At 52.0% G+C, this 23,962-nt stretch overlaps 1 protein-coding gene, 1 non-coding gene and 1 pseudogene across 3 annotated transcripts in view; 1 reads left to right on the plus strand and 2 right to left on the minus strand.

The window, feature by feature from the left end:
* Window positions 1-23,962, plus strand: part of WWC1 (WW and C2 domain containing 1) — a 122,364-nt gene that overhangs the window by 92,673 nt on the left and 5,729 nt on the right. For both annotated transcript variants that reach the window (XM_037040924.1, XM_037041013.1), the window contains 9 exons: window positions 1,359-1,467; window positions 1,891-1,971; window positions 3,487-3,573; window positions 4,777-4,969; window positions 10,661-10,813; window positions 12,813-12,904; window positions 18,220-18,337; window positions 19,687-19,851; window positions 21,540-21,632. In XM_037040924.1, the coding sequence (XP_036896819.1) occupies window positions 1,359-1,467; window positions 1,891-1,971; window positions 3,487-3,573; window positions 4,777-4,969; window positions 10,661-10,813; window positions 12,813-12,904; window positions 18,220-18,337; window positions 19,687-19,851; window positions 21,540-21,632 (1,091 nt within the window). The remainder of the gene's footprint in view (window positions 1-1,358; window positions 1,468-1,890; window positions 1,972-3,486; window positions 3,574-4,776; window positions 4,970-10,660; window positions 10,814-12,812; window positions 12,905-18,219; window positions 18,338-19,686; window positions 19,852-21,539; window positions 21,633-23,962) is intronic.
* Window positions 2,329-2,405, minus strand: LOC118984624 (uncharacterized; annotated as a pseudogene).
* LOC118984559 (small nucleolar RNA SNORA38) lies at window positions 3,017-3,145 on the minus strand. Its single transcript, XR_005065946.1, has one exon. It is a non-coding gene; the product is annotated as a small nucleolar RNA SNORA38 (small nucleolar RNA).

Raw genomic sequence — 23,962 nt, forward strand, 5'->3', positions numbered from 1 at the left:
GCCAAAATGAAAACAGGCTCCCTGCTGCAGCAGGTGGCACATTTCAGAAAATTGTTCCCTGGAGACAAGGAGGTGCAGGTGGAACCTCCGATGGGAATCCACAAGATGCCACCCAAGGGTGGCGTTGAATCAAGCTTGGGACCCTCAGACTCCAGCTGGGTGCCAGGAGTGACTCCTCTCCTCTCCCCTCCAGTGTCCTTGGGGCTGTGGGCCAGAGACCACATGTCTCAGGGGTGGTGTTTTCCTCCTGCCGCCTCCAGAACCTTCCCGCAGTGATTGATGCCAGGCTGAGCACAGACGCTAAGCAGGTTATGCGATTAGTGCTGCTGTTCAGTCAGCAGACAAATTAATCTCCTTAAGTGGTTTAGTGGAGGGTGAAGATGAGGGGGTCCAGAGGCGGGAGGCCTGCAGGCTGCAGCAGACATGGGACCCCGGCTGGGAAAGCCGTGCCCAGGTGGCTGCTTGCATCCCCCAATCTCCTGGCAGGGACATCCCTCTCCCCAGCCTGCCCATCTCGGTCTCTTCTCTAGTCTCCGCCCAGTGCCTGGCACATAGCAGGTGCTCAGTAGGGCTGGCTGGGAGGTCACAGGACCTGAACGTGGCCTTTTCTACTGTGCAGAGGGCAGGAACTGTCCTATTCACCTTGGTGACTCTGAACTTGGCAGTGGGCCTGGCACACTGTTGGCATCCATGACTCGGCGCAGGAAGGAAGGTGTAGCAGGCACTGAGTCTCGGGTTGGAGACTTTTGAGGGTCTCTGTCAAGGGCAGGGAGATGAGCTGAGTTGAGTGGAACGGGATAGGCAAGTGGGACAGGCAGTATTTGAGTCCTTCCTGTCCTTCCCCTTGCCTTTTCCGAGGGTCCAGGGGCTGTTGTTTTGCCCCAGCGGTGTAGGGATTCATCTGGAAGGCATGGGATGGCATCGCAGTAAGGATAGTGGTAATGGGTTTTGTAGAGCTCTGTCCCCACCAGTCTCTATGCCACAAACTTCCCTATCGCGTCTCATTGAGTCCCCTCACAGCCCTATAGGGTAAGTGTTCTCCTCGGTTTATGGATGAGGAACCGGGACTTACAAAGGTCACATCACTGTCCCATGTCTTGAAGCCATAAGTGGTGGAGCTGAGATATGAACCCCAGGCAGGTCGACTCGACGGTCTGTGGTGTCAAACACAGAATCAGACACCACCCTGTCTTCGCCCCAAAGCAAGGCAGGACCTGGCTTTCGAGCTCAGAGGTGGTTGGAACTGGTTGGGTCCGACGTAGGGCAGAAGATGGGTGGATCTGAAGTGTGTGTTGCAAAGAACAGTACCCTGGTTTCTGAACCAAACCTCACTACCCCTTTCCTACCCCTTCCTCCAGCTGTGACTGCGACCCAGGGGTGTGGCCTCAAGGTGGCCTGTGTCTCGGCTGCCGTGTCGGATGAATCCGTGGCCGGGGACAGTGGTGTGTACGAGGCTTCTGTGCAGAGGTGGGTTCCTGAGTCCTGGATGCTGGGACCTCTGATTCTGCATACCTTGGGTCCCCATGGTATGTGGGAAGGACCTGTAGGGGGCATGTCCAGGGGACCCTCCCTTCCCCCAGGAGCCCTGTTTGGGGCTGTGCCAGAGAGGCAGACGGCGTAGCTCCTCCTGCGTCCGGGGCGCTTCACATTTGGGAGAGCCCTCGTGTCCTGGCTGCCATTCAGGGGCATAAAGATAGGGCATCGCATCCTGGAGAAGAAGGAGCCCCGGCAGGAGAGGGGTCTGGAGCAGGCGTGGGGACACGAGGTCTGCGGGGAGGCTGGGCGGGCCTCCCCGACTCTGCCTCCTGAGGAGCAGGCCACCCCTGCCTGGACAGACCCAGGCCACTGCAGGGAATCATGACCAGCTCTCTCTCCCCTGTCGCTTTCCAGACTCGGGCCTTCAGAAGCCCCTGCTTTCGACGGTGACGAATCAGAAGCAGTGGGAGCAACCCGGGTTCAGATTGCCCTGAAGTAAGTCATCCGGGGGGTGGGGACAGAGGGGAGTGGTTTCTGCAGGGTCTCTTCCTCGGGGGCCGAGGCTTCTAGGCAGTTGTGGGCTCCTAGTTAAAAGCGGGCCAACTCTTTCCCTGCCTCCCAGCTCCCCATTTCACCACAGAGGACAATGAGGTTTTAGAGGCCTTGTTACTTGCCCCGACTCACTGAGCTGGCTGGCGGCAGGGCCAGACCGGGACTGACCCCTCCTGCCTCCCTGTCTGTTTGGTCATCGTTATAGTCACTTTTTTTTTCTTTTTTAAATTTGTTTTTCTTTTTTCCCCCCTTTTTTCTCTTTTTATTTTTTTTTCCTTCTTTTCTTTTATTTTTTTCCCTTTATGTGGGATGGTTGATCTTGAGCCTGCTGGGAGCAAGCTGGCCCCAGACCTCTCCAGTCCACACTTCTGTGCCTCNGGAGCCCCGGCAGGAGAGGGGTCTGGAGCAGGCGTGGGGACACGAGGTCTGCGGGGAGGCTGGGCGGGCCTCCCCGACTCTGCCTCCTGAGGAGCAGGCCACCCCTGCCTGGACAGACCCAGGCCACTGCAGGGAATCATGACCAGCTCTCTCTCCCCTGTCGCTTTCCAGACTCGGGCCTTCAGAAGCCCCTGCTTTCGACGGTGACGAATCAGAAGCAGTGGGAGCAACCCGGGTTCAGATTGCCCTGAAGTAAGTCATCCGGGGGGGTGGGGACAGAGGGGAGTGGTTTCTGCAGGGTCTCTTCCTCGGGGGGCGGAGGCTTCTAGGCAGTTGTGGGCTCCTAGTTAAAAGCGGGCCAACTCTTTCCCTGCCTCCCAGCTCCCCATTTCACCACAGAGGACAATGAGGTTTTAGAGGCCTTGTTACTTGCCCCGACTCACTGAGCTGGCTGGTGGCAGGGCCAGACCGGGACTGACCCCTCCTGCCTCCCGGTCTGTTTGGTCATCGTTATAGTCACTTTTTTTTTCTTTTTTAAATTTGTTTTTCTTCCCCCCCCCCCCTTTTTTCTCTTTTTATTTTTTTTCTTCTTTTCTTTTTTTTCCCCCTTTTATGTGGGATGGTTGATCTTGAGCCTGCTGGGAGCAAGCTGGCTCCAGACCTCTCCAGTCCACACTCTGTGCCTCCAATTCTTACGTGTCCAAAGATAGGGCACCACGGACACGCCTTTGTAGGAGGATCGTTATAGTCACTTTTGTCTTATCATCTCCTCCGGGGTGCAGCCACCTGGACAAAGGTCGACCCCTGGAGACAGCAGCCATGATTGGCTATTCGCGTTTTCTCTTGATGAGGGATGGCCTCGATATTTCTTTGATAGGAATTCATTGCCAACATTTAAATATCAGGAAATTTTACACAAACTTCTGGACTTTCTTTAAAAATCTGGACAGATAGCTCCTATTTTCCTGAATTAGCAGCAAAGCGCTGGGCTGTGCTCTCCAGCACAGCCACGTCCGAGACTATTAAGAGGGAGATCAGTGCGTTACTAAACGCTGCTCCACTTGCCCCTTTGGCCTTCAGGTATGACGAGAAGAATAAGCAATTTGCAATATTAATCATCCAGCTGAGCAACCTCTCTGCCCTGGTGCTGCAACAAGACCAGAAAGTGTGAGTATGTAGAGCTGACCGGGTGGGCTGTCGGCTCTTCTGCGGCTGTCCCCGGGGTCCCTCTCCTGCTCTGTCCTGCCCGGACAATGGGCCCCGTAAACCCACCGTGGGTGTGGTGTGCCTACGACCATGATGCAAAGTGCTGGCACAGTGAATGTGGGTGCAGGCGTGACGGCCAACACGCCAACTATACCGAGAAGTGCTCTGCACAGCGATTCCCGCACAAGCTCGTTCTGAGCACCCACCACGTGCCAGCGTGAAGAACAGGGTAGTGAGCAAATCCCTGCCCGCGTGAGCTTGAAGCCTTGTGGAGAAGGTGGTCGTGGATCCTTTTATCTGCTCTAAGCTCGAGTGTTCCACACACAGAAAGAGACAGGTTCGCCATTCTCGAGAGTTGGCACCCGTGCCTGGGCTTCTGTTGAAGGGTGTGCTGGGGGTCACCCTGAAATTGATCACACAGCAAATACCCTCACTGTCTGCCCATGGGCGCTTCTCCTCGCCGACTCGGTTTCTGTTTCATCGAGCTCATCCACCTGCTGGTCTCCTTTCATGGCGCCGTCGGCCTTGATGATAGCAACAGGAGCTTGTATTCCTGTCTTCTGTGCCCCACCAGCTTCTGGGGTGCAACACATGGAAAGGAGGAAGGGAGGAGGAGAGGCGGTGAAACAGAAGGAAGATGAGATTGGGCACGGGGGTGTGTTCTGTCCCAGGCTCAACCGTGCAGCGCCAGGATGCATAACCTTCATAGCTCATTGGTGCTTCTGCTGGCGCGTCCATGCGAGTGCCTAGTGGTGAGCTGTCTGGGCCAAAGGGTAAAGGCGCCTGTTTATTCAGATTGTCTGTCACGTTCCCCTCTGCAGGGGTCGTCACATTCTGCCTTCCTACCAGCAGCTGTAAAAGGGTTCCTCAGTGTCAGCAAGCAGCCTCACCAATCCTTCTGCACGTAGAACTTTGCGCACTGCTGGCCTCAAGGCTCCAAGCACTTTGAGATTCTGAGGGTTTAGGGGATTCAGGAGAAGGGAGAGCCATGTGTTATCCTTAGGGGCCCCTTCTGCATCCTTCACACAGGATGTGTGACCATTTGAGAAATGACAAACCTGGTCCACTCTCGTTTCCCTTGGCATTCACATCATCTGGGTCAGCCCAACATATCCGCCCTGGGCCTGGGCTGACCTGGGCCCCCCTGCGTTTGTCTCCCTCCAGGAACATCCGTGTGGCCATCCTCCCCTGCTCCGAAAGCACCACCTGCCTGTTCCGGACACGGCTCCTGGATGCCTCGGACACCCTCATGTTCAACGAGGTGTTCTGGGTGTCCATGTCCTACCCAGCCCTTCACCAGAAGACCTTAAGAGTTGACGTCTGTACCACCGACCAGAGCCATCTGGAAGATTGCCTGGTGAGGGCTGTGTCTGTCTGTCTGTCTCACCTTCTGTCCTTCTGGTAATCAGTCCACTATGCACTGCAGGGAGAGGAGGTGGTAGGCTCATCTGCACTATTGGGAGAGTCTTCCACAGGCAGGCAGACCTGCTGGGCAGGGGTGGGGGACTTGCTTTGCAGGAGGAAGAGTGACAGGCCTGGAAGTGTGCGTGCGTTTCGTTTTTAAGGATAAATCATGCTTTAAAAAATTATTTATTTTTAGAGAGAGGAGGAGGGAGGGAGAAAGACAGAGATGCATTAATGTGTGGTTGCTTTTTCATGCCCCCTACTGGGGATCTGGCCCACAACCCAGGCATGTGCCCTGACTGGGAATGGAACCAGCAACCTTTTGATTCACGGGCTGGCACCCAGTCCACTGAGCCACACCAGCCAGGACTGAAAGTGTTTTTTAAAATGTCAGAACTAGGAAGATAACTAGCCCCATACGATAGCTTTACCAAACAGCATTGCAGGAAAACAAATACATAGGGGCTCAGCTCCCATCCTTACCCTTCACTATGTAGCTGGGTCACCTTGGGCGAGTTAGTTAACTTCTCTGTTCCTTTTTTCTCAGCCATAAAATGCAAGTGATGATGTCCCCCCCTTGTGGCCACTAGAAGAATCATTATAAGGATTAAATGAGACAGTTCGTGTAAAGCACCTATTCAGATGTCTGGCACACAGAGTAGGTTCTCATTGGATGGGGCCGATACTTATCCCCTCCTGGAGGAAGGCTTCTCCCTCTCCTCCCCACATTGACCGGAGTCAGGATTTGGGATGACATAGCCCTGGGTGCATTTGTGTCCAAAGAAACCCAGTCCATTAGAGACAGGGCCACCCAAGTGCATAGAGATGCTGCTTAGCTTTCTCATTGGTGAAGTAGGGATTTGTTGCCAACTCGGGGGCTCGTTATGATGCACAAGTGAGTTAAAAGGAGCGAAGGGCTGTGTTAACCCTGTGCCATTCAGAGTTCTGAGCACAGAAATAGTAACTCAGTTGTGGGCACAGAGGAGCCCAGATGTGGGCTTTATACCTAGAAGGTCGCTCTGCCTGCTGTCATCTTTTCTGAGAACCTGTGGGTAATGGGGGTACTCTGGGCAACCAAGTAGACAAGGAGCCAAGTTTGACTGCTAACACGTAAACCGTCAAGGATCCATGATGCACTGAGATGAAAATGTCAGAGGTCACAGAGGAAAACACAGTCACTGGCAGAGGAGAAAATGGGGTGCACGCACCTCCAAATCCTGAAGAGCTGGGGAGTGGCAGTGTGGCTGTCCTGCTTGTGGGCGGCTGGTCTCTTTTCTCCTGGTGTGAACCACAGGCCTTGGCCCCTAGTGGGGACCCTGATGTGCTTGTGCTATAGACCCCTGTCTGCCGTGGAATTGTGGGGCCACATCTCCAGAATGTTGGCCCAGAATGTTGGGTCACCAGCCCTGTGCTTCCCTGCCGCATTCCCTGAGACAAGTCAATTCTCCGTCTCCGTTTTCGTATGGGACGGGTGGGTGGTTCTCTTTGGATTAAATGAAGCACTTCCAAATTTGTGAAACGCACATGGCGTTACCTGGGGCTCTGGTTAGAGTGCAGATTCTGGTCCAGCAAGTCTGGGATAGGGCCCAGGATTCTGCATTTGTAACACACTCCCAGATGATGCCGAAGCTGCTGATCTCCCACAGCAAGGATGCAAAGCCGTGGAGAGCCTGTACTGGGTACCATGAACTCTCCCTCCTTAGCCGGGGGACACCATTGCCTCTGCTGCTGTTGTTACAATCCATTACTGACCATTATGCAATTTAGGCAGCAGGCCCTGAGCTAAGGTCTTTATGTGTATTTTCTCTATGAATCCTGACCAGTCTTACAAAACAGGTTCTGTTATACCAGTGAGGAAACCGAGGCACAAAGAGGTGAAAGAACTTTCTCAAGGCCACACAGCCAGAAAGTGGCAGGCGCAGAGTTTAAACCTGGGTGGGCCCGCCTCTGTAGCCCACCCAGATCACACTCTGGGTGCCAGCACAGTGCTTCCTGGAGCCCAAAGGTAGGGTGGTGACCGAAGGTGCCTCAAGCATGGAGGACATCGAATGGCAGAGCAGAATGTGTTTCCAAACCCAGGCTCCCCCGGTGGAGAGCATCCTAAGCCCTGGCCATGCTTACAAAGGAAGAGACTCTATCTTATTTTCTCCGAATTGGCTGCCTTTTATTCCTCCTCCCTAATTGAAGTCTGGCCATTACTGGTTGCCATGGCAGCAGCCAAGCGTTCATCCCACTGTGGCTCGTCTCCATTCGTGGCCAATGGGAGACCTACTTCTCTGTATCCTGTGGGGGCATGGAGTGTCAGGCTGTCATGTGGTGGTGGCCAGAGGAGGCTAGGAGATGAGACACAAGGAGAAAGGGCTGTCAGCCTCTGTGCACAGGCGCCCACACTACTGTGCTTGTGGAGTCAGTCCCTGGTGTGTTCTGAGCTGTTTCTGCAGCCAGGCAACAACACCATGCCCATCCTGAGCGTCTGTGTGTCTAGCCCTAGGCTAGGAACTTTGCATGCAGTATCTCACTTAATCCTCACAGCAGCCCTAGGAAGGAACATTAGGGTCAACGCCCTTTGACAGGTAAGAAGCGAAGGCCCCGAGAACTCAGTAACATGCCTGGGTCATCCAGTGAATAGGTGGAGAAGCCTGGAGGGATCATAGATCCCACGTCCCTTATGTGAAGGCATTGCGCTGCTCCACCTCTCATGGTAACAGTGTTACCATGAGTGTCTCTCGTGTCCCCAGACCTGGATGATGGGTTTGGAGGAACACGTTGCCTGCCCTCCCTAGTATCGCAGGCAGGGGTTCTATCAGGTGCTTTAGTGCAGCAGAACTGGTCACAGGCTTTCCAGCTGGGCCCCGGGTGCCCACCCCCATCCGCTAAGCTCAGAGCCGGTCAGTGCCGGTCAGCACAGGTTCTGTTCAGGCAGCCCCCTTCCTAGTATTCTTCCCACATCACTTGCTCCTCCCTGTGTCTCCTTTGCTGCTGCTTCCTTGCTCCCTGACCACTCTGTCGGAGGGCCCTGGGACTGAGTTTGCATTCATTCCCTTAGTGATATCCTGTCTCCCAGCTGCAAACACCACCCCCACATGTATGGCTCCAGCCTGGGCCTCTCTACCTTGCATGTGTGCTGTCTATTCCACATCTCTCCCATGTCCAGAAGGTGTCTCCAATAGATTGACCACAAGCATGCCCATAGTCTTCCCATGTCCTCAATGTCTTAGCTGATGGCAGCCCACTCTTCCACTGCCCAGGCCAGACACCACAGTCATTCTAGACCCTTCTCTTTCTCCTGCCTCCCTCCCCCGGCGCCTAATCCTTCAGAAACTCCTGGTAGCTCCACGTTTGAAAGACCCTGAGACTATACCCACCTCTTGCCACTGCCCTACCCACCATCACCGCTCACCATGACTTTTGCGGCAACCTCCTGTGGTGTCTCACGCCTCTGCCCCGGCCTCCTCTCCTCTCTGTTCTGCACACACTCCACTGCTCTGCTTAAATCCTCTGTGGCGTCTGCTGCACCTAGAGCCAACACCTGGACCCTTTGCTGGGCCTCCAGGGCCATCAGGATCTGCTCCTTGGTGTCTTGGATTTCATCCTCAACACTTCCTCTGGCCTCCTTGTGGAGGCTCACTCCCCCTTCCAGGCTGCTGGACTCGCTGTCCCCTTGGACTGGAATTCTCTTCTCCTGAGTGTGGCCCACCTCAATGAGGTATTTCTTCCACAATCGCAGTTCCCTTCCGCTCCTGTCCCCTCCTGTCCTGTTCCCCTGTATTACTTTTCTCTGCAGTTTTGCACCATCTAACACTTCTCTCTGTCACAGACTTAGGGATATACGTTAATTTCACATTTTGTCATCTCTGAAGTCAAGATGCAGTTTATACTAGATGACAGTTGCTCGTTTCATTGGCAACTATTTTTCTTTCTTTGCAGTGCATGAAATTAAATAGTATACTTTATAATAATTGACGTCATCTTAGATCCAATGTAATGCAGTTTGGAATTTACTTGTGGATTTGTTTTTCTGATTCCCCCAGATTGGAGCGTAATAATCTCGTGCACGTAGGGATTTTTCACTGCCCTAAACCTGCTTCATCCGCATCACCCAGAGCAGTGCCAGGCATATAGAGGCTACTTGGTGGATGGATATGTGTCAAAGGAATGAATGCATGAGTAAATGCCCTCTAACTGCATCTATTTCACTGTGATAGATCGCATTCACTTCCGTGAACCAACCCGAATTAGACTGTGTGTCTCATTGAAATAAATGGTAATCTGATGGCTGTGTTACCTTGCAAAGTTGTGGTTACATTCATTCCTTCTCGCCCCTCACACGTGGCCTGGCATGTTCTGAACTGTAACATCTGATGTGTTTGTCTCCCCGCGAAACCTGGGGGCGGAATCATGTCTTACATGTCTCTGTGGCTCCAGAGTCTGCGCCAGGCTCAGTGAATATTAAGTGAATAAATGAGTGACATACACATTTGTGTGTATATTTACCTTTATTCTAACTTCCTGCAACGTGCCAGGCGTTTACTGCAGTGCCCGAATCGACTCTGGTCATCCCACAGCTCTGCAGGTAGGAGTCGTTTCCTGGTTTTCCAGACAAGGAAGGCAGTGCAAGTAGAGTGTGTATGCGTGTTCACCCACTTATAGTCGTTCCCCTAGAAATTGCTTTTGGCCACACGGGCTCAGCCTAGTCCATGCCATGCTGTGGCACATCCTGGTAGAAGGAAAAACTGGAAGAAAGTATCCCATTGGTCCCCCTCCTTGTCCCAGGTGCCATCTGGAGGCATCACTTGGCTGCTGGCCCAGTTTGCAAACTGGCTTGAATCCCTGCCACCCCCCGCGGGCACAGCCCCTCTGGTGTTCCGGGAAAGCAAATGAGCTAAACTCCCAACCTGGTCAAAGCTCACCAGAGAGGATGCGCAGAAACAGTGAGACCACTGAGAATTGATTGATGAAATTATTTTCTAGTTCTTTCCACGAAGGACAAATAGTAAAAATTTGGTCGAAATACTAAGTCGCTTGAGATAAAAATCCTCTTCTCAGTGAGGTTGTATTAGTTAGGTTCCGTTGTTGTTGCTCATTTTACTTGTCAAGAATCCATTGACATGATTCAAAGAAAAATTGTTTAGAAAGGTTTACTACAGAGAAATCCTGCGCTCTCCACCCTGTCCGCCCCAGTCCCACTGCCTGCCTGTCTGGGTGACCACTGGGCTTAGATTTCTCTTCCCCTTTCCTTTATTTCTTGCTGCACATATGATCACGTGATCCTGTTCACTCTCCCTTGTACCTCAGATATGGTGCAAATACAGAGAAGATACATTCTTACTCCTCTCCCCATTTTTTGTGCAAAATGTTGAATACTCTACGTTCTGTTCTGCACTATCCTATTTTTTCCTTCAACATCTAGCCTGGGGGGTCTTTCCATATCAGCCTAGAGACAAACATTTAATAAATGTTTGGCAATGACTCAATAATTAGTGAATGAGTGATTGTTGGAAATGATTCACAGCTAGCCCTCTCTTCCTCCCCGGAAGCGTCCGCCTCCCCTGCAGTGGTGTTTCCCATACATCCTGCAGGAGCCAAGTTCCCCAGATCTCCTGGTCGCCCCGCTGATTATGCTCCCTTTTCCCGTCCTCACCAGGGAGGCGCCCAGATCAGCCTGGCTGAGGTCTGCCGGTCTGGGGAGAGGTCGACTCGCTGGTACAACCTCCTGAGCTACAAATACTTGAAGAAACAGAGCAGGGAGCTCAAGCCAGGGGGTGCCAAGGCCCCCACCGCAGGGCCTGAAAGCACGGTGAGCAGGACCACTTCCTACACTGGCTGCACCTGGCTGGAGGGAGGAATGTGCTCTCCCAGAATTGGAGGGGGGAAGGAGATGATGCAGAGGGGTGGGGGCGGATGAGGAAAGAGGGCAAAGCGGGGGAGAGATCGTTAAAGGGGCCGTACCCCCATCTTTCTTCTTCCCAACGGTGCCCTCCCCCTCCGTATGTTGCTTGACCGGCTACAGTTCGCCCAGTGAAAACCTTTATTCACAACTTTTAAAAAAGGAGTGGTGGGGGGAGCAAATAGAAAACTGAGGAAGGCAGAAAATTAACCTTTATTGAGGCCTTACTGTGTGGGCTTGTGGTCCACCATGGAGGTTTTCCGTAAGAGGCTGAGGGAAGTCGTGGGCGGCAGCCAGGAGGCGGGCGATTCTGAGCTGGGTGGCAGGGACCACTCACCTCACCTCTCAGCCTCCACATCTTCATGTCTAATCTGACTCTGAGATGGTGTTAGGAAGAAGTGCGCATAGGGAGCACTGGGCAAGGGCCTGATAAACGGTATCTGTCTCATTATTTTTCTTGAAAATCTTACGTTGGCCCATTTTGGGTTAAAAAACACATATTTTCACTTTAGTGCCATACACTGTAACCTGTTAAATGTCCTTACACTGTCTTCTACACCTGGAAAGCCCACAGACGCTGGCCAAGGAGACGGGCCAGGGCCCTGCTGAGCAGTGAAGTCGCCCTTGAACATGGAGTGATGCAGTGTATGGGGTCCTAACCGGGTCCCCGAAGAGAGTGTTGGGTGTTTGGGTGGTCTGTACATCTCTGCAGGGCTTCTTCCCTTTGCTCGTATGGTCACTGCCCAGAATCTCAGTGGAGGGGACGGGCTAGCTCTCACAGGTAGTGGTAGGGTTAAGGATTAGATCTGTTTCTTTCTCCTTTCCTCCTTCTTTTTCGTCATCACCATCATCACCATCACTTTCTGTACTTCGTTTTATGGGAGGCACTGCCCTGTTCGTTGCGTGCAGTTAACCAAGGCTTAGGAAGGTCACCTGAGGACATTCATCTGTCTAATAAGCAACAACTCTATGTGTCAAACTCAGGTTTCCCTCACTCCAAAAACATAACAGTGAGCTGGCAAAAGTCTTTAAAAAAAAAAAAAGACCCCTCTACTACTTCCTAGAGCCTGTGCTTGGATAAGTCGCATCAACCTTGGGCACATTAGTTTCTCTCTTCCCATTTCTTAGGGGAATAGTAGTAATCTCCCCCCCACTGAGATGGTGTAAGGATTCAGTGAAGTGGTACATGTGCACCATTCAGGGTCTGGCTTATACCAGGCCTTCAGCTGATTTTAGTCCCCCTTCCCTTCCCCAAAAGAAAATCTGGCTTTACCCTACCACCGGCATTTGCACATTAACCCTGTGCTCAGAAAAGATCAGTTTTGCTTTGCTATTAGCTGCCATTTACTGAGCGCTAGTTACGTGCGAGGTGCTCTTCTGCACATCTTACGTGTATAGTCTTCCTAACAGCCCTTTGTAGAAGGTATTACAGGAAACTGGATCTCAGGTTAAATAATTTCCTCAACTCACACCAGCTTCTTTGCTGTAGACACTGTTCAGTGTACATACTCTTCCTCCAGGAAGCCTTCCTTGAATGCAACCAGCTGAGCTTCTGTTCCCAAACATTAATACCTTAACCTCTGGCATAGTCCCTCTCACATTGTTTTGGTATCGATGGTTCACGTGATGGTCTCCTCACAACCGGAGACCTAGAATTCTACTTCACTCATCTACTGAACTTGGCTTGTCTTCCCAAACTGTCCACTCTCACCAGGGTTATTCTCAGGAGAACTGCTAGTTTAGAAGAGCTAAGCACCGTATTTCCAATGTTTAAGTGACCTTGAGGCACGATGCTCATCCAGTTTCACCCTCAGTTTCCCGGGAGGGTCACAGGTAGACAAGCCCTGACTTGCTGGGAGGGGCTGTGCTGGTGGTGTGCCAGCGAACCCATCAGCCTTGATCTCCACAGGATGCCGTGTCGGCTCTGTTGGAACAGACAGCCGTGGAGCTGGAGAAGAGGCAGGAGGGAAGGAGCAGCACCCAGACCCCGGGAGACAGCTGGTAAGTGAGGGCTCCCTTGGGCTCTAAGAACTGATCTGGCTTGGACCTGGGCCCAGACATGGCTTCCCTCACTGCTGGAGCAACCAGGAGACAGGTCCCCATAGGAAAACCGAGAACCTGTTTCTTTACGGGTTCTCTGCAGTGAGTGAAGCAGTATGTGGCCTGGTATGCTAGTCCCCCCATTTATCACTTTTTAAAAAGATTTTATTTATTTATCTTTAGAAGGGAAGGGAAGGAGACAGGGAGAGAAATATCAATGTATGGTTGCCTCTCATGTGTCCCTTCCTGGGAACTGGCCTGCAATCCAGGCATGTACCAACTGGGAATCGAACTGTGATTGTCTGGTTTGCAGGCTCGTGCTCAATCCACTGAGCTACACCAGCCAGGCTGTCATTTTCTGTTCTATGAATCACTCATGCTAGTTCACATCTAATGTTAGTTTGTCTTGATAGACTTAAATCTACAGAAGCTTGCCCTGTGGGTGACTCAGTTGGTTAGAGTGTCATCCCGTACACCAAAAGGCTGCAAGTTCGATCCTTGGTCCAGGCACACATGGGAGGATTGCTGTTTCTCTCAAGTTGATGTCTCTCTCTCTCTCTCACTCTCACTCTCAGTCCCCCTTCTTCTCTCTCTAAAATCGATAAATAGATCACAGATCCTCAGGTGAGGATAAAACAGTAAAAGGGAAGCTTTGTCAGTGTTTCAGCTAGTAGTAAAGACTCTTCTTGATGTAATCTGACGGAGAGTGCAGTGGAGACAGCTTTCTCGTTGTGTCGTTCGGGGCTCCTTTGCCCCTGGTAACCCATCAGAAAGGTCTCTCCCACCTTAAGAAAACAGTGGTGTTGATGAGGGTTCACATCTGAGCTTCATTGTTTGCTTGCTTGCTTGCTTGCTTGTTTGTTTTGTAACCTTGGGCAAAGCACTTCTCACGTTTTACTGCAGGATAGCTCGCATACAGCAAAGTTCACCTACACGGCCCATACAACAGAGTGAGTTTTCAGAAACCAAACTCCCCACGGAACCAGCACATTTCATCTGGGCAGTGACCGCAGCCTGTGAATGAATCTTGCCACTTGGGTGGGGGTCTAGTTGGGCTTCGGCACATGTGCTCCGGATTCAGGCCCATGGGGATTCCGGGTCTCGCTCAGCCAACTTCCTGGGGGATCCTGGGTCTGGGCCATTCCAATGTGCAGCCTGGGTTGGGAACGGTGGCTCTAAGCCTCCGCTTCCTCATCTGTAAAATCCAGTCTTAAAAAACAGCTCCTGTGCACGGGTATTGTCTAGGCTCGACATCACCATGCATGCTGAGCACTGAACACAGACCCGGCCCCACAGGAAGTGCTTGGTGGTGCTTCTGTATTCTTCTGTGACAGCCCCAAATTATACAGCTGACCTTTGAAGGAGTCTTTCCTTAATATCTGCCACACCTTTGTGGGCCTTACAGAGTCTATTGTGTCTGCTTGACTCTGCTGTTTCAGGGCAAAAACAGCCAGAGATGGTACCCACGCCAGCCACCGTGTCCTGTCCCTGAAACTGTGATTCTGGGCCCTGGGGTTGGAATTTCACATAATTTGCATGTCATGAAATAATTATTCTTTTGCTTCCCCCCCCCTCCAGCCATTTAAAAATGTGAAAAACATTTATAGCTTGGACTGTCCACCGGTTCACCCCTCTCTGAGTCTCCTTTATAGTTCCTGAGTTTTTGTATCTTTACCTGTTTCATTTACGGTTTTCTCAAAATTGTCTCCATTCCTCTTTCCCTCCCCATCCCGTCTCCCTCCCTCCCAGTCCCTGCTCCTCTCTCTCTCCCCCCACCTCCCTGTCTTCCTTCTGTCTCCTTCTCTCTCTCCTCTCCAGCACACGGCTGGGCCAGGCTGGGATCCACGCAGGCAAAGCTGTGATGCCGGAAATAGGCCTAGGACCTGTCTTCCAAAACCCTGGCACAAGATCACTGGTTTTCCCCAAATTCCAAGCCTGTGTTGAGACTTTTCACGCCATTGCCTAGCAACTGCCTTCTGTTCTCTCTCCCTTTGTGGCCCCCTCTCTCCCCACCCCTGGCCATTCAGACTTCCCTAGACACTGACTTACAAAGAGGGCTGAGAACACCAGAGCTGCTCTGTGGGGGTAAATCCATCTGCATCCTCCGCCCCCAGGCCGCAGGCTTCTTTGGGTTTTGGAATGTTAACTAGCCTTGCCGTGCACGCTCAGCTCTGGTGTCCTGTGCCAAGGCCTCCAGAAGACCAGCCCTCTGTTCTAATTCACGCCCCTCCTCCTTAAGCACCCAAGGCCCAGGGTATCATTGTCTTGCCCCCTTTTTATTTCTGGTTAGGTTTCTGTTAGTGCACATAATCAGAAGACTGGGATTTTATTTTTAAGACTCAAAAGCAAAACGAAACCCTAAAAATACGAAACAGTAGGGGAGAATATAATCACAGACAACACTAGTGTGAAAACCCTGGTGTCGGTCTCCTTGGGAACTTGGGTGTGCTTGTCTAGGGCAGATGCTGAGAAGTGGCGTGGCAGGATAGCTCCGCAGTAAGACCGCACTGGTCAGCGTTCCCACCAGTGGTGCTTGCAAGGCCCCCTCAACCCGCACCCTCTCGAACATCCACGTGACCTAACTGTGCTACTTACTCAGCAGTGCGTACCTGTTTTAGCATAGCAGGCACCAGCCTGTGACCTCCGAGGATGAATTGCCTGCTCTTATTTACTCCCTGCAGGGATTAGCCTGTTCCCCAGACCTTCACCAGCCCACGGGATTATCTGATATTTCTTTTTTTTGGCACTCCAAAGGGTAAAAAGGTGTCTATTCAAATGCTTTTTTCCTTACAGTTAGAGGTATTATTTTTTTTTCCTTTCTGGAAATATGTAGATCAGATTCACAGTCCAAAAGGGGAGATTTCCATAGTGACTGAGCACGTAGTGGACGTGGGCACACATGGGTGGAGGTCCAGACCATGCCACTTCGCAGCCCTGGGTTGTGATGCCGGACAAGCGCGCTCAACTCTCTGATCCTCCGCTCTTCGGTCCATGAAACAGAGACAGTAATTGCCTGCCACACTGTCAGAAGGCCTGAGCGTAGCACCTGCAGCTTGTTAAGCCTTCTGCAAGTGCTGGTTCGTGTGGCGTCTGCAGGACTCCTAGGGAGGGGCTCCTTGCCTATTCCCATGCTCCATGTCTCTTTGACAAGGGGACAGACCCACTGCGAGTGCAAAGGAGGGAGAGCAGAGGCCCCCGGCATTGCCAGGCCCCCATCGACGTGCAGAGGACGCTTTAGTCCTGGGGCTGGGCGCACTGGGAAAATCCCGAGGGAGACTTTATGCTTATCCAGAGTCTCAAGCCAGAGGAGCCGGCGAGAGGTGTCAGATTTTCTGCTCTCGGCTGGAACTCTGCCTGCTCACTGTGGTGACGCTGTCTCACGCTGATCAGAAGCCTGGTGGTTGTGTATGTCTTTGAGAAGGAAAGAGGGTTTTGGAGATAAATTACTAATTAACAAATCTAGCCCATTTGCCACAGCAGCTCCTTCCAACCGTGGAGTCTGTGGGGAAAGGATAATTTTGAGGAGCATATTCAAAAGTAAAGTCTCTTCAACGAACAGTGCTGGGACAATTGAATATCCACATAGAAAAAACAGACTTTGAACATCATGTACAAAAATTAATCTGGAATGGATTGTGGGGCTAAGCATTAAATCTGAAACTATAAAACTCCTGAAAGAAAATACAGAAGAAACTATTTGCAACATTAGGGTAGCAGACAATTCTTAGGTAGGGCGTAAAAAGCACAAACCATTAAAAAAATTGGTAAATTGGACTTTCTTACGATCAAAAGCTTCTGTTCTTCGGAACACACTATTTTAGAAAATAAAATGTCAAGCAACAGACTTGGAGAAAGTATTTGCAAAGGATTTATATCTAGAGTATATAATGAACTCTTACAACCCAATAATAGAAAGACAACCCAGTTTCTAAACGAGTTGAAGACTCTAACAGACACTCTGCAAAAGGAAAACATGTGGGTGTTCAGTAAGTGCATGAGAAGAATCTCAAAGAGAAAGTGCAGATTAAAAACCAGGGTGAGAGGTGGGTAGACACCCAGAAAAATGACCAAGTGTAAAGACTGACAATACCAAGTCTAGACAAGGGACTGAGCTCTCAGAACTTTGCTGCTGGGAGTGACAAGCGGCATAACCCCTTTAGAAAACCAGTCTATCGGTTTATTAAAAAGATAAACCCGTACTTACTATGTGACCTAGCCGTTCTACTTTGAGGTGTAACTCTGTTAGGGTCTGAATTGTGTCCCCTGTGAAATTCATACATGGAAGCCCTGGCCCCAGGACCTCTCCATGTGACTGTAGTTGGAAATAAGGACCTCAAAAGGTGGTCGTTAATGTGAGGTCGTTAAAGGTACAGTGGGCCCTAATCCCATAGGACTGGTGTTTTTGTAAAAAGAGGTCATTTGAAGACATAAGAGAGACCTCAAGGATATGCACACAGAGGGAAGACTATGTGAGAACACAGCAAAAAGGTGGCCATCTGCAAGCCCCAGGGAGAGGCCTCGGGAAACCAAAGCTGCCCACACCTTGATCTTGGACTTCTAGCCCCCAGACTTGCAGGAGATACATTTCTGTTATTTTAAGCCACCCAGTATTTTTAAAGCAGTTCAGGCAAACACACACAATATCCAAGAGAAGTAAAAACCTATATCTACGTGAATATCTGTAGAAGCTTTATTTACAATTGCTAAGGAATGGAAACAATTCAAAAGTTCACCACCTGCTGACCAACTAAATGAATTATGGTCTGTCCATCCAATGGAATAGTACTCAGCCATAAAAAAGGAGCAGGCTGTTAATGCTACAATCACCGACATGGATGAATCTCAGAAACCTAATGCTGAGAGAATGAAGCCAGAGACGAAAGAGCACATACTGTCTGATTCTATTTCTATGAAATGCTAGAAAACTCCGATTTCATCTATAGTGACCAAAAGCTGATCGGTGTTGGGCTGGGGGGCAGTGGGAGATTAACTGAGAAAGAAGATGAGGGGACTTACTGGGATAACAGAATGATCTGTATTGTGGTAGGGGAATTACACAGATCAAACTTGCCAAAGTGCACGCTGAGAAATGCATTTTGCTCTGTGTAAATTACACCTCACTAAAATTGATCTTCTTTTCATTTTATTTTATTTTCAAAGAAAAGTGTCCCCAGATTCTGAAAAGGTTTGGAAGCCCTGCCCTGGGTGCATTTAAAGGCAAGTGAGCAGATCAGAGGGGTCTCTGGGGGGGTAACCAGAGTTCTCTGTCGTCACAGGAGGTTCGAGGAGGAGACCAGTGACAACGAGGCCGCTGCAGAGGAGGAAGAGGAGGGAGAGGAAGACATTTTTGCTGAGAAATCCTCACTGGATATGGAGGAGTGCCCAGCATTAAAGGTAGGGTGCACCGGGGAGATGGGAAGGGAAATAGCCCTCAGTCTTTGAGAAGACAGTCACAAGAGGTGCATGGTTACATCTTGTCCCCCAGCCTCAGGGGACAGGCCTCGGAATGGAGTGACTGCAGCAGGTGTATTGTGGTGTCCCTCCCTGTAACGTGGCTCCTTTCAGTGACAGGAAACCAGGAGAGGCAGACTTGCCCCCTCCCCTCTCTTGCTTTTCCCCACCCCTCTCTTGCCTTTCCCCACCCCCCTCTTGCCTTTCCCCTCCCCCTCTTGCCTGTCCCCTCCCCCCTCTTGCCTTTTCCCTCCCATTTCTCCAGACAGACCTTAAGCTTTACTGTCAGGGTTCAAATGCAGGCTCTTCTACTCCCTAGCTGTGTGGTTTTAGGCAGAAGGCTTCGTTTCATTGTCTCTACACTGGACACAATAACACTCACCTTGCAGACAGGTTCTACGGTTTGGAAGTAACGTATTTCTGCATTTGGTTTGGCCCAAAGTACAGAGGGAGAAGGAGTCTGATGTTCAATTTCCCCTCGGCCCCTGCTTCCCTGCTGCACTAGAATCACGTGTTAGAACGAGATTGACAAAGATCTCTCTTCTTTCCACCTCGGGGCTCCTCAAAAGACAGCACCCCACTGTGTTGGAACAGGGCACCCGAGGGCGGAGTTGTAGGTCGTGCATTGCACAAGCTACCGGGACACGGGGCGGGGGGGGTGGGCAAGAGGAATCGAGGGGCACTCTCTACTGCTCCACACCAAGGGGGCAGCGTTTTACACTGTCTCCCGCAAAAGCCAGCTCCTCTTGCAGAGTTACGCAAAGGCGCTGTTCGGGCTAATGGAGGCCCTGCCTGTAGGTGTTTTTGTGTGCCTACCTTTTGCTGGTGAAAAATGAAGGGATAGGAAGGGATAGGAAAACCCGGTCACCTGGTTTAGGAAACGAGGTTGGCTGGTTGCTTCCATAATTCCAAGGAAACATCGGCTGTTCTTAGCTGGGGCAGGGGAGGCCTTGGGTGTGACCTTGACAAAGTGTGTGTGGCATACAAGTCTTGAGGTGAGAAGTCCAGGCCACCTGTCCTTAAGGTACCTCCACTCTCCTGTGAGCTTGTTTGGGGATCGAATGTGCCTCCACCAGCCTCAATCCATAGGTGTCATGGAGGAACAAGGACCAGCCCTCGGGGCCTTGGGCACCGTCCTGGCTGGGCAGGGTTGGGGTGAAGGAAGCTCCCAGCTGTGTCTGTGAGACAAAGGGGAAGTGGCAAGAGTGGGGAGCAACCAGGGACTCTTCCCCATGAGCCTTGGAGTGGGTGGCTGAGACTCAGTGATCTCAAAGCTGTGACTTCTTCCTCAGGTGGACAAAGAGACCAACACAGAGACACCCAGCCCATCCCCCACAGTGGTGCGGCCCAAGGACCGGCGGGTGGGCACGCCGTCCCCGGCGCCATTTCTTCGAGGAAGCACCATCATCCGCTCCAAGACCTTCTCCCCTGGACCCCAGAGCCAGTATGTGTGCCGGGTAAGCAAACTGTGGCCCTGCCCCCCTCCCAGGGTGCCTGTTCCCGCAGCGGGGGGCCTTCAGCCTTGCAGCTCTGGGTACAAATCCCAGCCCCTCTCACGGCGTCGGACATCCTCGGGCAAGTGCACACCCCTGAGCCTGTTCCCTCGTGCGGCGTGACTAGGCGGATGTCATGGGGCTGTTTTAAGGGTTGAATTAGTAACGGACGGAAAAGGTCCAGGAACTGGTGCCTGGCAATGCTGCTGTAATTCCAACCACATCTCCCCTCCGTGTTCGCCAACAGCTGTGAGTTAAGGATCAGGTGTGCCGACACGTACAAATAGTTGGCACGACATACTCTCTGAGTGCCATCTTCAGAATGAAGCCAGGCGGCATAAAGGCCCCTCCTGGTGTGATATCCAGCCCGTCTCTTTGTGCTGCGCACTCCAGTCCAGGTGTTCCGTTCCTCTGTCCGTTGGTTAGTTTCTTCTCTGAGCCCTATCTGCACCCTGGGGCCAGGAGAGGATGTGGCCTTGGGGTCAAACAGACTGGACCTTGAACTCTTGTTCTGGTGCTCACCAGCCGTACGAATTGTCAGAGCATGTCCATCTCTCTGGGCCTCCCTTCCCTCCATTAGTTTAAGAGTAGAAGGAAACTATCACTGAAGCACGTGGCACACAGTAGGTGCTCTGCCCACGTGGCTCTAATTTATTGTTGTTACTGTTCTGGTTCTGGTTGAGACTCTGCCTGGCACAGTAGCTGATTCATCAGTTATGTGCCTCGGGCCGCTGTGTTCAACAAAGCCAGACTAGTAATATTATCATTAATAATTATTAATAACCCCCCAAATGATATAACAGCGTCTCGGGGGAGACGTGCAGCGGTGGGCTGACAGCTGTCAGAACAGCCAGGCTGTCCAGCATCTGCCTGCGGGGAACCCACCTACGTGGAAATGAGGCTCGCCCCCACCTGCGCATTCTGGGAGGGGCTGTCGTCCCAGCCTCCCTCTCCTGTAGGAGAACACCCATCTGACCACGGCCCTGACCTCTGACCGTGGATGGAGGGCATCGGCCTTCTAGGGAGGCTGCAAACAAGTGCACGACTGAAGGGACCCCGAGGTGGACGGAGCTGAGATGGCATGGCCCTCACGCACCTGTCTGCCCACCTTCCCCCAGGAAAACAGTCCCTGAGGTTTTGCTTTGGGGCTGCTTTTCTTTTTATGTGTCTGGCAGTCTTGACAGTGGCTCCATCTGAGCTGTTAAGACGGGCTGTGTTAGGGCAACAGGGGCGAGTCACTGCCAATAGGCCTTGGCTAGGTCAAGGGGGCGCTCCGTCCTGGAGTCTCACTGAATGTGTCAGCTCTCCTGTACTGCTACCAACCGCTGACCTTGGGCAAGTCCCAGGCTTCTCTCCCTGGGGGAAGGGATGCTCCTGCCTGCCCCATGTCGTCCTTGGAAGGATTCAATGAGATACCGCATGCATAGCAGGTTGCTGCAGGCGGTGTGCTATGAACATGCTTGATGAATGGTCCGCTGGAAAGGAAAAGCGGGTGAAGTGAAACCCATCTCCTGCAGGGCCCCAGGGAGCAGGGACCCGTGCGTGCACAGGAGAGCAGGACTGGGCCGAGTGGGGGAAACCACCCTGCTGGCCTCAGCGTGCCCTCTGATGCACTTGGACCTTCAGTAACGTCCATGGTGTGTTTCTTGCAGCTGAATCGGAGTGACAGTGACAGCTCCACCCTGTCTAAGAAGCCACCTTTTGTTCGAAACTCCCTGGAGCGCCGCAGCGTCCGGGTGAAACGGGTGAGACAGCCTCCTGCTCTGCCCTCACTTCCCCTAGCGCAGCCCCCGATGTCTGACTGTTCTCCTCAGCCACAGTGTGAAGGACATCACTGTGGCGGTCGTGATGGTTTTTACGTGTGGTCATTTGTGAACTGTAAGCCCAGGGGAAGCGCCTTCCTGGATAGAAATCCAGCAACCCAAGGACGGCGATGGGAGCCTGCCCTGCATGAGTCTCTTCCCGGTGTGTGGTCCAGCTGATTGAGTGGTCAAGGTCCTGACAACCCCCCCTGCTGGCAGAGGAGCTGGGTGCCCCAGCACGGACCGGAAGCCGGGAGGTGTGAGTGGGCTTCTCTCAGTCCAGCTGAACGCACACAGGGAAGAGGCCACGGCTGTCCCTGTAAAGAGATCCTGGCCTTTCCTTACAAGGACTTGGCTGAGGATCAGGGTGGGGGGTGTGGTGTTAGGCAAAGGACTGACTCCTTTCACCAGCCAGGGCTGCAGGAGATGCAGAGGGCCCTGCCCTCTGTACTTTTAACACAGACTTTGCCGTAGTTCCGGTGCGTTTGTAGAAACAGAAGAAACCCAGCTTCCAGAGTATCAGAAAGAGAAGGACAGAGAGCACGTGGGAGACATGCAGGGAAAGGAGAGCGTGTGAACAGCCCCAGGCAGGGGAAGGCTGCCCATGTCTCCTGGGGCTTGGGGCCGGCTGGCTGCTGACTGCCAGAATGAGGAGTTGGTCCTCTGTCAATCACCACCCCTCCCCCTGAATCTCCAGGAAGAACGAGAGGAAGCAGAAGGAAGCAGTGCAGGCAGAAGAGGGTGCTGGCAGTGGGAGAAAGTGTGCATGGCCTTGGGTGACAGGGACAGCCCGCCTCCCACTCTGGGTCCCCCACCCCTTTCCGTTTTCTGTGGCTGGCTGGTACTACAGGGTCTCCTGGGGAGCTTGCTGATGGTGCCAATTCCAAGCCCACATTCCTGGACAGTGTAATTCAGCACCTGGAAACTACATTTTCAACAAGCTCCTTGGAGGGTTCTGGAGGGAGACATGCTACTGTGTTCCCTAAAACCCCCTTCCAAGGCGAGCCTTGCAGAAGTTGCCCCTTCTTCACCTGCTCTTGCAGTTACCCAAGGGGATGACTTAGTAAGGGAGCCCTTGATGGTGGGTCTGAGCCCACATCTTCCTCAGGTCGTCTGTGTGCCCAAGGAGCAGGAGAATCCAGGTGCTGGGCCAGAGCCTGACCTGTGCCCTTGTCTGTGTCCTGCAAGGCTCTGAGATTGGACATCAGTCAGAGCAAAGAAAGGGAAGCTCCATTTCTTGCTCTGAGAACTTGAGGCACATACAGTAGATCCTCAGCTGGATTTCCTGAACCTGCATATTTATAAGCACAGACCAGACGATGTTCACCCGAGATGAGCCTCATAGAACTTTTGCTTTAAGCTGTTTTGTATTCCTGAAGGTGTACAAGTATTAAGTGCGGATAGGGCTCATAGTAACAGTTTACGGGCCATTTCTCAAGTCCCTTTGCTCGTCCTTGTCTTCGCTTCCTGTGGCTGCGTAACAAATCACACACTGAACAGCTTAAAACAGTACCTGCTCCCACAGGTCCCACAGGTGAGGAGTTCAGCACAGGTTAGCTGCACCCTCTGCTCAGGGTCTCACCAGGCTGAGGTCTAGGTGTTGACTGCCTGCATCCTCATCTGGAACTTTGACCAGACAACGTTTAACATCCTGGCCCCCTTGAGGGTTTGGCAGGATTCACTCCCTTGCATGTCATTGCTAGCTGTAGGTCTGGAGCTATTCACAGCTCACAGAGGTCATTCTCAGGTCTCTACCATGTGGCCCTCTCCAAAACATCTCATGGCTTCTTGGAGGCCAGCAGAAGATACCCAGAAAGGACCAGATTATCTTTTAAGAGTTTGCCTGATTAGGTCAGGCCCACCCAGGATGATTAACTCAACATCAACTGATTAGTTACCTCATCACAGGAGTGATTCCCCCTTATATTCACAGGTCCCACCATGCTAAGGGGGCTGGCAGTCTTGGAGGCCAGTGTAGAATTCAGCTTCCTGTACTCAGTCTCTTTTTTTAAAAATCATTACTGGGTTTTGCTAGCAAGAGAGTTAATTGTTACATTACTTAGGGTCTTATGCATGCAGATACCTGAAGAATACAGCTTGGAAATAAAAGGGGGAATTTACTGGCTCATGGGATGGAAAGCCTAGGTTTAGATTGATCCAGGAGTTGAATATTGTCAGGCTTCAGCCCCCCCCTCCTCACCCCACCTATGGCACTGCTCCCTCCAGCTAGCTTAATAATAACAGTAATAATAATGCCCTGGCTGGCATAGCTC

Source organism: Sturnira hondurensis, unplaced genomic scaffold, assembly GCF_014824575.4.
Source record: "Sturnira hondurensis isolate 20B ecotype Veracruz unplaced genomic scaffold, ASM1482457v3 Scaffold0000022, whole genome shotgun sequence".
NCBI lineage: Eukaryota > Metazoa > Chordata > Mammalia > Chiroptera > Phyllostomidae > Sturnira > Sturnira hondurensis.